This window comes from Pinus tabuliformis, chromosome 7 (genome assembly GCF_031772625.1).
Source record: "Pinus tabuliformis cultivar Carrire ecotype Pingquan chromosome 7, CPIR1, whole genome shotgun sequence".
NCBI lineage: Eukaryota > Viridiplantae > Streptophyta > Pinopsida > Pinales > Pinaceae > Pinus > Pinus tabuliformis.
In genome coordinates this window covers 1,428,672,304-1,428,687,014 of record NC_142293.1, presented here as the reverse complement: position 1 = coordinate 1,428,687,014, position 14,711 = coordinate 1,428,672,304, and the positions used below count along the sequence as shown (strand labels likewise).

At 36.4% G+C, this 14,711-nt stretch overlaps 1 protein-coding gene across 1 annotated transcript; it reads right to left on the bottom strand.

Moving 5' to 3' along the window:
• Positions 1-2,119: 2,119 nt before the first annotated feature.
• Positions 2,120-2,539, bottom strand: LOC149253040 (uncharacterized). The gene has a single exon (XM_089454348.1). It carries the CDS (start codon positions 2,537-2,539, stop codon positions 2,120-2,122), a length of 420 nt encoding a protein of 139 aa, XP_089310474.1.
• Positions 2,540-14,711: the final 12,172 nt, after the last annotated feature.

Here is a 14,711-nt window from a genome sequence, read left to right as displayed (position 1 = left end):
GAAATGGGCCTGTAGTCATTGAAAGAGGAAGGGGTGTCAGATTTAAGAATGAGGGCAATAAAAGTCGAATTGATGGCATTGTACAACGATCCAAATAATCTGCATTCTTCCACAACTTTCAATAGATCCTATCCTAGCAGGTCATAAAATGCAAGGTAGAATTCAATTGTCCAACCATCCAGTCCCGGGCTCTTGTCCTTCTTGAACCATTTTAATGTACCTTCAATTTCTCCAGTAGTCACAAGTGCATATAGTTCCTCTGCCTCGTCCTCATTAACAAATCTGGGGAAATGTCCAGCCACATTGATGATATCAGCAAGATTTGAACCAGGTGGGCTTTTGTATAGATTCCTAAAATGAGTAGAGCTGAGATGGGAGAGTTTATTGAAAGAATCAGCAACTCCTCCCTCTGGTAGAGGTAAATTCCAAATGGTGTTTGATACCTTTCTACCTTTTTCATAATTCTTAAAGAACCTAGTATTGTCATCGCCTGCTTTCAACCATATGGCCCTACTCCTAAGTCTTAGGGATTCCTTCCTCTCCTTCAGGATCTGAGCCTTCTGGTTCTCGAGCTCAATTAGATGTGACTTGTCTTCTGCTGTGATAAACCCTAGGCTTCGCTCATCGAGCATATAACTCAGTTCGGATTCAATGTGTGATAGAAGTGAATTCTCCCTCTGATGCTTCTCTCTTGCCCAATTAATAGAAAGATGCTTGAGCTTGGACAAGTTATTACAGAAACCTTTAGCCAAGGAATCAAATCTATCAATCGGGTTGGTAGCCCACAAATCCGAAACCATGCTAATGTAAGCAGGGTCCTGTAACCATACATGGTTAAATTTAAATGGGGCTTTAGGTTTAGAATGAGGGCCCAAAACCTCCAGATAAATGGGGGAGTGATCTGAAATGCCCCCTGTACCGACCCATTGTTTATAGTGATGCAGATGCTACAAGAGGGAAGCCTTCATAAGGAATCTGTCTAATCTTCGCGCAAGTGCAGCTTCAACCACCCTTCTATTCCTCCATGTAGGAAGAGATTTATTCATAGGGACATCCATGAAATTTAACTGCTCCGGGAGGTTTGTCATATACCCCAATATTAAATCCACTTGAGCCATTGACCCCCAAGATTCACTAAAACCCAAGGAGAAATTGAGGTCGCCTCCTAGGATGATGTGATCAGAAGAGAAAATCGAGAGATTAAGTAGATGCTGTGAGAAATTCTCCCTCTATTGACAAGGTCCATAAATGTTAACAACCCGTAGCATGGTGCCAAGCTCTGCCGAGAAAAAATCTAAGCCCATGAATCCATGGCCTCCCCATGATACTGAAACTCTAATGGAGTGAGGATTGTATCCAATGGCAAGGCCTCCAGATCTCCCCACAGCGTCCATTGCCAAGTAGATCCATCCCGAGGAAATAGATTTAAGGGAGCTAGTAATGTGATCAGCCACACCTAGGGTTTCTTGGAGCAAGATAATGTCGATAGGTTCAACCTCAAAGAGTTTGCGCAGGGCTAGTTTCTTGGAGGCACTAGCCATGCCTCTGCAGTTGAAAGATAGACACTTCATGGGGGAACTCTACCTAGGGTATTCAATTCTCTAAGAACCCTGTCGAGAGTGGATTGATGGCCAGAGGCAACTTCAACCCCTGCACACTTGATGGCTTTGGAGAGATTAGATTTCCTCCCCCGAGATGTCAGAGAGGCTGAACCGGGTAGAGTGAGGCCCAGTCCGACAAGATGAACCAGAGTACCACTAGATAGGGTGCAGGAATGAAGATTATAGTGATGAGATGATGAAACCCTAGAGGAAGATGGAGAGGAGGAGGATTTGGATAACGAATGCAATGAGGGTGTAGTAATGGCAATAGAGGGAGGGGACGACATAGTGCAATGTGCCACAAAAGTAATAATGGAAGGTGTAACAAATGAAGAGAAAAATGCAATAGAAGAAGTATGAGAGGTCAGAGGAATACCCGAAGCTTTTGCGGCTTTAGCTGCTACCCGAGACCTAGTGAGTGGTGGCAAGATCGATTTATGCACATCGTCCACCATCTATGGAATGGGATTGCTGGCCGGAGGTATAGGGCCCGGAGCAGGAGTGCGCTGAATGGCCGGCTAGTCAACCCTGGAAGGAGCAGGTGACGCTATTGGAGTGTCCTCTATTTTCTTGTTGAAAGCGAAATCTTTGAAGATATGTCCCACCCTGTGACATCGCTGATAACGGAAGGGAACCCCTTCATAATCCAGGATTTGGAACCTAGTGAATTTCCCCCATTGTAGTGTAATTTTCTCCTCCAAACCCTCACGAGTGTCTAAATGGACCAGAATGCGGGCGAGGGTTCTATTCTTTGATTGCACAAAAGTTCGATCATGGTCCAGATAGGTGCCAAGGGCATTTCCGATTCTGATGAAGACCTCCTCGCACCAATACTGTAGAGGGAGCCCTGGCAAGCACACCCAGAGGGGTTCAGCCCCAATTTGCTCTCTTTCAGGATCGAATAGGGGACTCCATCTCTTGAGGATAACCGGAGCCATATCAATGTTCCAGTACCTTGCGAGGACCAAATCCGTATAATTTTCTTTCACAAAATGAAGGGCAAACCAACCCCTAGGAAGGACCTACACCTTAGGCAGTTCCTTTAGCATCCCACCCCAAATCTCCTTGAACCATAGGGTAAGTCTGGTTGCTGAATAAGCTCTGTCACGAACATGCCCAACAAGTACTGTGCTGGCCATATATTCCACTTCCCCAATTGTAGAGGTCTCACCAAACCGAATCGTGATATCCTTGGAAGTCGCCTTCACACACTTAGTCTTTCTCTTCCCCATGTGAGGTGCAGATGGATGGTCCACCAATGGATCAGGGGAACCTTCCAAAGGGATGTTTTTTGTAGATTTTACCTTGACAGTAGGGGTCTCAAAACAACCCGACGGTGAGAGAGCAGATGAGGGGGGGTTTGGTGCCGCGGTGGTACAGATGTCTCCAAGCAGCGCAGTGAAGAAAGTCGAAATGGACGGATGGGGACTGAAAGAGCGTGATGGAGGTGTGTTCGTGGTCAAAATGTGTAGTGTACCAGGTGATAATGGAGGACAATCCAACGCAAGGGATTAAATTGAGAGCGACCCGATGAAAAGAGGAGCAGAACAGTGCCCCGGAAAGGAAACCGCCGGCGACGAAATAGGCGGAGCAGGGTCAGACAGGAGAATAGGGCCAGATGCTGGCGTAGTGAAGCTAGGGTTTTTGAAAATGACACGGTCAAGGTAGGGGTCCTCGAAAAAATTGAGCTCCTAGACTTCCATCGTATCCCCCATGATGCAAGCAGTAACTGATGGCAGAAAGTGACAGGCGAGGCTGCAACGGAAACGACGAGAAAAACTATCAATAGATGGGTACACTACTCCAGTTGTCTACAAAGAGATGCAGTAAAAACCTAGGGTTTTACCCTAAACCCTTGTGGAAAACTCCTGTAATCGTCATCTCCCTGGTTTTTCCTTGTCTACTGCTTTCTTGTTTTATTTCTCATTTATATTTATTTAGAGCATGTAATTTATTTTTTTATTATTTATTTACTTTTACTATTTTTTTATTTATTGTTTATTATTTATTTAATATGATATTATATTATTTATTATTTATGATTTATGATTTATTATTAAGGGACATTACATATTTTTACGCATATTTAGAATGATTATTTGGAATGTGTGCAATGTCCAAGAATCTCCATATTTTTCCATTATGTATTCCTACTTTGCAATTGAGAAAGGTGAAATATCCATTGTTGTGTACAACTCATTTAGGATTTGCCATTTTTGTAGTTGTATTATCGGCACTGCAATGTGATAGGATTATTGAGTACATATTGGAAGGAATATGTCTGATGTTCACAACCACTTGCTTTTGCTTCTTTCTTATGTCAAAAGGGTTCTCTTGAATCTTCAAATTAAAAATTGTTAACAATTCAATTGCATCTCAACTAAAAAAAATTCACTGCATAACATCATGTACTATCCTGAATTGTTCTATCAATTCAAACATACAACTCCTCCTCCCTTTTTTAAACCTTTTCCTTGAATTAACCAACAACTATATAAAAAAATTTCTTCTACTATAGGAAAATGTTTGGATGAAAAAAATACAAAGTCCTTCCTTATAACTATCTTAGTAATGTTTACATGTATTTTTTGAGCAAATCCAACTCTCTTTCTGAATTCCCCATTGCAATTACATGTTTTTTTGTGCAAATCCAACTCTCTTTCTTAATTTCCCACTGCAATTTGAGTTGCATTTTTTTGAGCACATCTAACTCTCTTTCTTAATACCCCACTGCGCCCCAATACAACTCTCTTTCTTAATTCCCCACGGTAATTTGAGTTGCATTTTTTATAGCAAATCCAACTCTCTTTCTCAATTCCCACTGCAATTTGAGATTACGTAGAAGCAAATTCAATAAAATCACAGAATGTTAATAGTCCATCAACTGGACAATTGTTATGCCTCTAAGCCCTATTCTCTAAATAAGAGTCGCGGGACAAATCAATTTGTTTTTGTTCTAACTTTTTAGTTAGTGGTTATGCCGTTATTCCCTATTTGGTAAATGAGAGTTTAGGGATAGGTCAATCTGGTGTTGTTCTAACTTTTTAGGAAAAGCAAGCATCTCGAGGCAACTTCAAACCACATTTTGAGTTCCAAAGTTATATCAAAGTTATATCTGTTCTTTGTTATTATATCTTAACCAAAAAGAAATAAATGGAATTCACAAAAATGTTATTCCTCTTGGAGAGTTGATTCTTGTTAGAATTCTTGTAAACCTAACACAACTAGGTTCGTAACAATAAAATTCAACGGAAGAAAATATAATGATCTCATTCACAATGACACTAACCAATCATGCCCAATTACATTTTTTCATTAATAATCCAAATTTATTTGGGCTCCCATCCTAGGATAATGGCCCAATTGAGAAAATACAAAAATACAAATGCCCCAGATCTGATCCAATCAATCTGCCCTAGATCGATTTCCTATCTGATCCAGCCAATTTGACCTAGATTTATTTCCTTGGCAGCTTTGATCTCATTCACAATGACACTAACTGATCATGCCAAATTAATTTTTTTCATTAATAATCCAAAGTTATATGGGCTCCCAGCCTCGGATAATGGCCCAATTGAGAAAATACAAAAATACAAATGCCCCAGATTTGATCTATCCGATCTGCCTTAGATCAATTTCCTTGATAGCTTTAGATCTCTAGTTTCCCTTCTTTACTTAGATCCAGCACTTTGAAGTAACACACTTCTCCTCCTAAGGCTAGTGTTGTTGTATGGCATTTCTTCTGCCTCTCCCTTAGATCAATTTCCTTGGCAACCTTATATCTCTAATTTCCCTTCTTTACTTCCTTAGATCCGACACTTTGATGTAACATACTTCTCCTCCTGATGCTAGTGTTTTTGTATGGTGTGTCTTCTTCCTCTTCTTATCCTTTCTTTTATAACTTTACATTGAGTAAACCCTATGTTATATCTCTAGTTTCCCTTCTTTACTTCCTTAGATCCGACACTTTGAAGTAACACACTTCTCCTCCTGAGGCTAGTGTTGTTGTATGGTGTGTCTTCTTTCTCTCCCTAGCCTTGCTTTTATAACTTTACATTGAGTAAACCCTATGTTGCATTGACTGTGGGGACGGGGTACGTAGGGGGATGATGGTACGGGGGGGATGAGTTTCCTAGACAGCTAGAGCGCAGCCCCAAATTTTCAGGGGATGACAGGTTGGGATGACAAGAGCACACCCCCAAATTTTTAGGGGACGATAGATTGGGATGACAACATGACAAGTCTGACAAGTAATTTTTATATTTATTAAAAAAATATAAATAAAAATAAAATTTAGTAATTCAGCATAAATATGAATGATAAATTAAAATATAAAAAATAGAACTATTACTAATTTTGAAATTCAAATTACAAAATAAAATACTAAAGTCTAATACTATCTAATCATCATTGTGCATCACAAAATCAAATTTCATCATCATTTCCCATTGTCAAGAACTTGAGAAGTATTATTAGTCTGCTACAACTTACAATCTACTACTGTCTACCTAATCATTTTATGATGCATGATGAATCATTTCAAAATTTAAGTAGCAACTAAACTTTAAAGACAGTAAAATTTAATAAAACTGTAAACATGAACAAGTCATTAAAATTTAATTATGAATCCCAAATTAAGAGTCTAGAAATTAAGAACCTTGCGAGACTTGTCATTAGTGTAATGTATACCATAATCATTTAGAATCACTATTATTTACAGAGCACAAAGAGTATTACCATCTCATCTATTTACCCTATAAAATTAAGCGTTAAAGATGAGTTAGCCATTTTAATGCTTATTTCAAGAGTTACAGATGTTATGTACAAACGTAATAATGTTTTTTTTTTTCCCAAGGAAAAATTGTAATTTCCATTAATATTTGAAAATTACATATTGTAGATGCTTGAAGAAGCATATGCTTTAAGTTGTGGCAAACCACCTTCAGATGTTCATGTACAAAAAACCCCGTAGGGTATACTGGTAGTATGTGCATAATTACATGTCAAAAATAAATATATACATAAGGTTGTTCCGTGAAAAAAGTACTAGTAGTAGCTCAAAAAGTCATGAAATTAGGCCTTTTCAAGCCCCTGTATTCTGTGGTTGATGCATGGACGATGGTAGTACTAATAGAAGTCCATTCCCCTCTGTACTTGGATCATCCAAAGACCTTGAGGCCGGATCACGTACAAAGGTAATAATGTTATGTATAAAGTAATAATGTTATAAAGTGAAATAAATTATATATAATAAATGATGTTTATATTAATGTATCCAGGGAATTAGTTGATTGGTTCCTAAAATGAATAATGGAACTTGCTAAGTGTATAAACAACACCACAAGTACTTTAGTAGCACATTGATATATTATGTACAAAAGTAATAATGTCATAAAGTGAAATAAATTATATATAATAAATGATGTTTATGCTAATGTATTAAGGGAATTAGTTGATTGGTTCCTAAAATGAATAATGGAACTTGCTACGTATATAAACACCACCACTAATAATTTAGTAGCAGTCTTGCTTGTCTCTTGCATATATTTATGTTAATTTTAGTTAACAGTGGTATGTTCTATGCTTAGCACAATTACTTCAATGTCCTTTAGCAACCCAATGACAATTTCCAATTTATTTTTCCAATAGCAATCAAATTAACCATAAATCACATTGACAATAGCTATAGATAGATCATAGAACATGAATAACAAAATGTAGAAGACAAGCCAAGACATGAGTGTTTAATCAATTTAACGTCTTAAATTTCTCTACATAAATTATCCATCCGGGTATCATAAACTGATGAAGTGTGGTGCACCATATGTGCTTAGTTAACCTTTTTCTTACTTCATTGTTTTATAGATTTTATTTTGTTTTGGGGTTTTGCTTTTATTGGTTTCCTAAAGTATCTAATGCAAATGGAAATCCTATTCTAAGGTCTTAAGAATACTTTTAAAGGTCAAGTATGGATACAGATTTCAAGACAAAGTCTATGTCCCTAATGGTAACTTCCAAAACTTAGCACTTCAAAAGATCTCAAAACATGTTATTGATGGAATTAGTACTTAAACAAAAGTGTAAATATGCAGCTACTTCAATCAAACAAAAGATGAAATACTGATCATGAAATCACTGTCTCTGCTGCTTGTCTAAATACAAAAGAAATGAACTAAGCTACTGCACTCAAAGAAAATAAAAAAAATTGCAAGTAAAGTAAAGCTAAAATCAAATTACATCAACTCATATTCTGACCCCTCACCATTTGTCTCGCTCTGGCTTTAGGAGGTAATCATAAACAAATTGAGCAATCTGATATCTAATTTGCAGAAAATGAAACTAATATCAAACTACGCATTCATACTTCAATCCCTCACCATTTGACTCGCTCTGGCTTTAGGAGGTAACTGAAAATGACATGAGCAATTCAATAACTAACTTGCAGAAAAATAAACTAATATCAAACTACGCATTCATACTTCAATCCCTCACCATTTGACTCGCTCTGGCTATAGGAGGTAACTGAAAATGACATGAGAAATTCAATAACTAACTTGTAGAAAAATAAACTAATATCAAACTACCCATTCATACTTCAATCCCTCACCATTTGACTCGCTCTGGCTATAGGAGGTAACTGAAAATGACATGAGTAATCTAATATCTACTTTGCAAAAAGTAAACTTAAAATCAAATCACATCAATTCATAGTCTGATCCCTCGCCATTAGTCCTGCTATGGCTTTCGGAGGTAATCATCAACAACTTGAGCAATCTGATATTTAAACTAACTAACAAAGTAAATGAATAAGACTGAAGTCAAAGCATAACTGAAATTGAAAGCTAAAAAAAACAAAGTCAGCAGAGAGGTAAATCTCATGTCACTATTTGATGCAAAAACATGTAAAGAAAAACTAATATACAATCAACTGGTTGAACACACTTACATGAATTAAAATTGCATGAATGGAAAATCTAATCTATCAAACTTGAAAGCAATCAAATGACATAATGAAATCAAAGCAAAATTACAAAATGAAATCTACTCTACCTTACATTCTAATATGCTCCATGACATCTACTTCACATCTCCTTCCATGTTGAGAACATCAAAGCTTTATTCAAATTCTTCAAAATTACAAAGTACAACAAAGCTCTCCAAAGCTTTTAAAAGCCATCAAGGAGGAACTACAAACTCCAAGCTAAAGAACTCTAAACTGAGACTTAAGAACTAAAAAATGAAGGAGAGAGATCTCCTATTTATACAAAAAGATGAGAAGCCATCTCATTAATGAGAGTCCATGAATCTCTCCCTCTACCTCTAGAGTCCTAATCAAAATAAGAACTAATAAGACACATGTCTTCTTAGAGTTACAATACAATTAGGAGATGTGACACATATCCTCATGATCCCATGATTCTTTCCACTCAAATTCGAATTTGGCCTTAGAGTGCCACATAAGGGTCTTCTAGAAGCCTTCTTTCAACCTACACATGTCAACAATCTCAACCCATTTGTTAGGTATAAGCATATGCACATTATTTTCTAATTTTTAACCACAAATTCACTTAAAAGGCTTAGAATTAATAAATATTGGAAAAACATAAATGTGGCCCAATGATAATGAAAGTGGGATGAATGTGGTGACACAGTAGTGAAATGGAGGTGAAATGGAGGTGATATAATGGACATAATAGTGAAAGTGTAATGGAAATGAATGGCATTTTCAAGACTCAACATACCCCCCAACTGAAGCTATTGTTTTGATCCTTGAGCTTTGGCTTAACTTTGCATGATATCATTTGATAACTTCGTATTTTTTTGCAAAGTGTTTTACTTGAATTGCAACATGTTTGGTTCTTGTGTTACAACCATTTTTTATTTTTGATTTTTTTTTGTTGCATTCTATTTTGATCTTTGAACTTTGCATAATGATATTTTGATTATTGTTGCAAAGTATATCTTTATTGGATTGCATGATGGTTAGTTCTTGTGTGACAACCATGATTTTTTTTGTATCCAATTTATCCTTTAAGCACTTTTTCAAAAGCCATTGTATGCTCATAATAGAAATGTAACAATTAATATATGTTGGAAGTATGTGGGCTCCTGAATATGATATGGATGTGGCAAAATATGAAGATGAATGTATTCCCCCCCCCCCCCCAACTGATGGTATTGACAATTTTATGAAATGAGGAAGATAAAGGTTTTTCCAACAATTATCATTCTCGCTTTTTATGGAATTCTATGGTCAAAAAGTTAGAAAATGACGTACCTTCACTTACCCCTTTGGAATGGATGAGTTATATGTGCAGTGGCTGAAAAATTCTGATCATATTCTTCTTCAAGTAGCTGAACAAGAGGAGTCATGGATAGAGAGATAAGATGACTTTTTATTGCTTCTACTAAAACTTGTTGAATCTGCTCCAAAATGTTGAAAATAATAGTCTTCACGTCTTCAAAACTTATTGGCACAATTCCTACTATGTGAAAAGATGTTTTGATGTCGAACACAATAGGAAATTGTTGACTTAGTGACCATTAATGGATGCCACTAGTCAACACGAGAACTCTCACCATTAATGACAATGAGAGTCAAGATGCCCAAACACATCTTGCTAGGTACGAATGAATTTGTCGATGTCAAGTCACCTAGAATATCTAACGAACAAGGGACATTAATGTATTCACATTGTTTGTCAGCATGAGGACTTGCCATTAAGGCATGCAAGCCTCAAGGTGTTTTTACAAAGAACTTAGACTTAAAGGACTATGGACTCAATAATTTGCATTGAAGCAGGGCTTATTTGCGGAATGAAAATGACAGGAAATGGAAGATGAAAATGGAAAATGGCAATGGAGAGTAAAAATGACAATGGGAAATAAGTATATGAACGAGCTTCTTGCTTTTATTTGTGGGTTATGAATGGAGAAAAAGAGATGGAAATTGTATGTGAATGTAAATGGAAAATATGAAGTGAATGGTTTATTATGAAGTATGGATGTGATGGATTTCTCATTGTGTAGATCTTGTTGAGATATTTCTAATAGTACTTAAATCATCAAAATTTGATTTTGTATGAAAAAGTTAGGCTGATTTGAACAATGAGGTTTTTCTGGCTGCGAAATTAGAGAACAGCTGCGGAATTGGACTTTAGCTACGGAATGTGCACAGTTTCTGTAGCTAAAAATTTTGAATAAAAAGTTAGCCATTCATCTTTCATCATTAGTCCAAAATTAATCAATACCTTCAGAAAAGTGAGCAAATAACTTATTCATTACATTGATTCAAAATTATTATTTTTTCTTGACATGCAGTGACTTAGTGTGGCGACTTAGTGATAACACACAACTTGACTTCCCTTTGACCCATGTCTTTTTCATTGAATTGGATCAAATGAATAGGACACCATCCATGTACTGACATTCCCCCAGCTACCCATGTGGCTTGTTTTGCTTGATGACACCTGCAACCTAGAGTTTAACAAAACAACTGCGTAAAGTTGAACCAGCTGCGGAAAGTTGAATCAGCTGCGGAAAGTGGCTGAAACAGTCAACCATCAGTTTTCTGATTTAAGTTATTTTCTTCATTGCCTGCATGTAGGAACTCTGTGAATGGTAATGGCATATGGAGCAAAATAGTTTGAGCGATGGAAATGGAATACCAGGGTACCTACTCTTGTGCTGCTCATTTTTTTTTTTAAATATACCCGAAGTGTCACTTTCCTACTGCCTTCTGAATCATAAACGTTGAAGATGAATTTAATCTTTTGGTTACTTAGCAATTAGGCATGGGAACAATTTTAGAGCACTTCGACTATCAAAAAGATGCTTATGCAACAGGATCTCTTCATCTCCACGCTGCCCATTACCGTAATCACCAATTGAAAACAGAATGACACTGAATGAATAAATCAAGCAATATGGATGTAAAATGGTCGTATTCGACTTGGTCAAGTTCTGTTGAATAGGTGGAGTGGAGAAAAATGACAAATCAGCTTGGAAGAGGCGTACTCAACTGTTCACATACTAGCAGAGTCGTCTTCAATTAAGATTTCTTGTTAACAGGTGTTAATGAATTGTAAACAGGTGACATTAAGGCAGAAGACGTGGTAGATTAAATGCCAGCACGTAATCAAATTTTAATTCCCCTTTCTCAGGTACGCTGAATTAAATCACACCCTGTTCATTTAATTGAAATTCCATTTTTTACACGCGGCAGGCAAAAATGGGTTCCAAAGAACCCAGGATTTCTCCCAGACCACCACAAATGTCTTAAAACAGTTTCTGGGTTATCTAACTGACCCTGCTGGCGAAAAAACCCATGTTTTAGTTTTTTCAAATTCATCTCCGTTTGGCTAAATCATGCGTTTGAAGTTAGACATTTTTCTCAGTTAATGTTTTTACTGTTCTGCTTCTTATGAATTGTTGTGGCATTCGGCCCTGTGGATTTCATTTGCTGTGTAATGGCTCTTGACCAGATTGTGGACTGATGTAAATTAGCACTAATCCTTCCACCTTTGGGAGAGTCTTAAAGTGTTCAAGCACCTTCATTGCCGCTTTGCCATATTTTGGATCACCAGAAATTTTACTAAGGTACCAAAATTCTAGTTGTACAGAAGTGACTTCTAAAGCGCTACTTAACCCATCTGGTGCTGGATGTGTAGCTCTTTTATGAAGAATAAAATCTAAGAACGGAATAGCAATTTGACTAGATGTAAAAGCAGATAATAAGCGATCTGCGAGGTCCTTAGCTCTTTCTAAGTATACCGTAGGTTTGGGTCCATGAAGCACAGATCTAGAACCCCATTCTCTAACCATTTCATTTTCTCCACCACTAAGATGATAGGCACTAAGAATACTACCCAAGATACGAATTGTAGTTTTAAACAAACCTATATTATGATCCTGAGATTGTATGGCTCGCATCTCATTGGGAAGTTACTGATTTCCTTATAAATTTGGCGGACATCCCCATATAGTTATGGTCTCAGTTGGGATGTTCCAGCAAAACAGAGAAATGGAAGAAATGATTGAGATGAGAAATAGCAGCTGTAACAATGTTGATGATACTTCAACAATGGATGGAATATGGATGAGTGTTGAAGATTTTTACTAACATTGACCAGTTACTGTTGATTACAAAAGTTAGGGAAACAACTAGAGGAGGCTATTGCAAGGTTTTTTTTTTCAATTGGCCTCATCTTACAACAGTCCATGCAATTTGATATGTTCAATTTTCACTCTTTTTCTTTTTTTTTTTGAATCAATTGAAATGATGAAGTTTATTTTGTCTCCTCCTTTTTTTTTTAAACATAACAATTCTTTTTCTGATCCTCCAGATCACACAAAGTGCAGGAGGAGAGCATACTCAAGAATTATTAAAAAAAAAAATTAGATGTAAGAAATATGGTCTCCTAATTACACTTTCCCGGCAACGGCACCAAAATGTTTAGTCAATTTAACGTCTTAAATTGCTCTACATAAATTATCAATCCGGGTATTGTAATTTGATGAAGTGTGGTGCACCATATGTGCTTAGTTAACCTTTTTCTTACTTCGTTGTTTTATAGAATTTATTTTGTTTTGGGGTTTTGTTTTTGTTGGTTTCCTAAAGTATCTAATGCAAATGGAAATCCTATTCTAAGGTCTTAAGAATACTTTTAAAGGTCAAGTATGGATGTAAATTTCAAGACAAAGTCTATGTCCCTAATGGAAACTTCCAAAACTTAGCACTTCAAAAGATCTCAAAACATGTTATTGATGGAATTAATACTTAAACAAAAGTGTAAATATGCAGCTACTTCAATCAAACAAAAGATGAAATACTGATCATGAAATCACTGTCTCTGCTGCTTGTCTAAATACAAAAGAAATGAACTAAGCTACTGCACTCAAAGAAAATAAAAAAAATTGCAAGTAAAGTAAAGCTAAAATCAAATTACATCAACTCATATTCTGACCCCTCACCATTTGTCTCGCTCTGGCTTTAGGAGGTAATCATAAACAAATTGAGCAATCTAATATCTAATTTGTATAAAATGAAACTAATATCAAACTACGCATTCATACTTCAATCCCTCACCATTTGACTCGCTCTGGCTTTAGGAGGTAACTGAAAATGACAAGAGAAATTCAATAACTAACTTGCAGAAAAATAAACTAATATCAAACTACCCATTCATACTTCAATCCCTCACCATTTGACTCGCTCTGGCTATAGGAGGTAACTGAAAATGACATGAGTAATCTAATATCTACTTTGCAGAAAAGTAAACTTAAAATCAAATCACATCAATGCATAGTCTGATCCCTCGCCATTAGTCCCGCTCTGGCTTTCGGAGGTAATCATCAACAACTTGAGCAATCTGATATTTAAACTAACTAACAAAGTAAATGAATAAGACTGAAATCAAAGCATAACTGAAATTGAAAAGCTAAAAAAAACAAAGTCAGTAGAGAGGTAAATCTCATGTCACTATTTGATGCAAAAACATGTAAAGAAAAACTAATCTACAATCAACCGGTTGAACACACTTACATGAATTAAAATTTCATGAATGGAAAATCTTATCTATCAAACTTGAAAGCAATCAAATGACATAATGAAATCAAAGCAAAATTACAAAATGAAATCTACTCTACCTTACATTCTAATATGCTCCATGACATCTACTTCACATCTCCTTCCATGTTGAGAACATCAAAGCTTTATTCAAATTCTTCAAAATTACAAAGTACAACAAAGCTCTCCAAAGCTTTCAAAAGACATCAAGGAGGAACTACAAACTCCAAGCTAAAGAACTCTAAACTGAGACTTAAGAACTAACAAATGAAGGAGAGAGATCTCCTATTTATACAAAAAGATGAGAAGCCATCTCATTAATGAGAGTCCATGAATCTCTCCCTCTACCTCTAGAGTCCTAATCAAAATAGGAACTGATAAGACACATGTCTTAGAGTTACAATACAATTAGGAGATGTGATACATATCCTCATGATCCCATGATTCTTTCCACTCAAATTCGAATTTGGTCTTAGAGTGCCACATAAGGGTCTTCTAGAAGCCTTTTTTCAACCTACACATGTCAACAATCTCAACCCATT

Bases quoted from the DNA above. Each gene is read 5' to 3' on its own strand.
- LOC149253040 (XM_089454348.1), bottom strand. From the start codon at position 2,539: ATGGCTCCGGTTATCCTCAAGAGATGGAGTCCCCTATTCGATCCTGAA.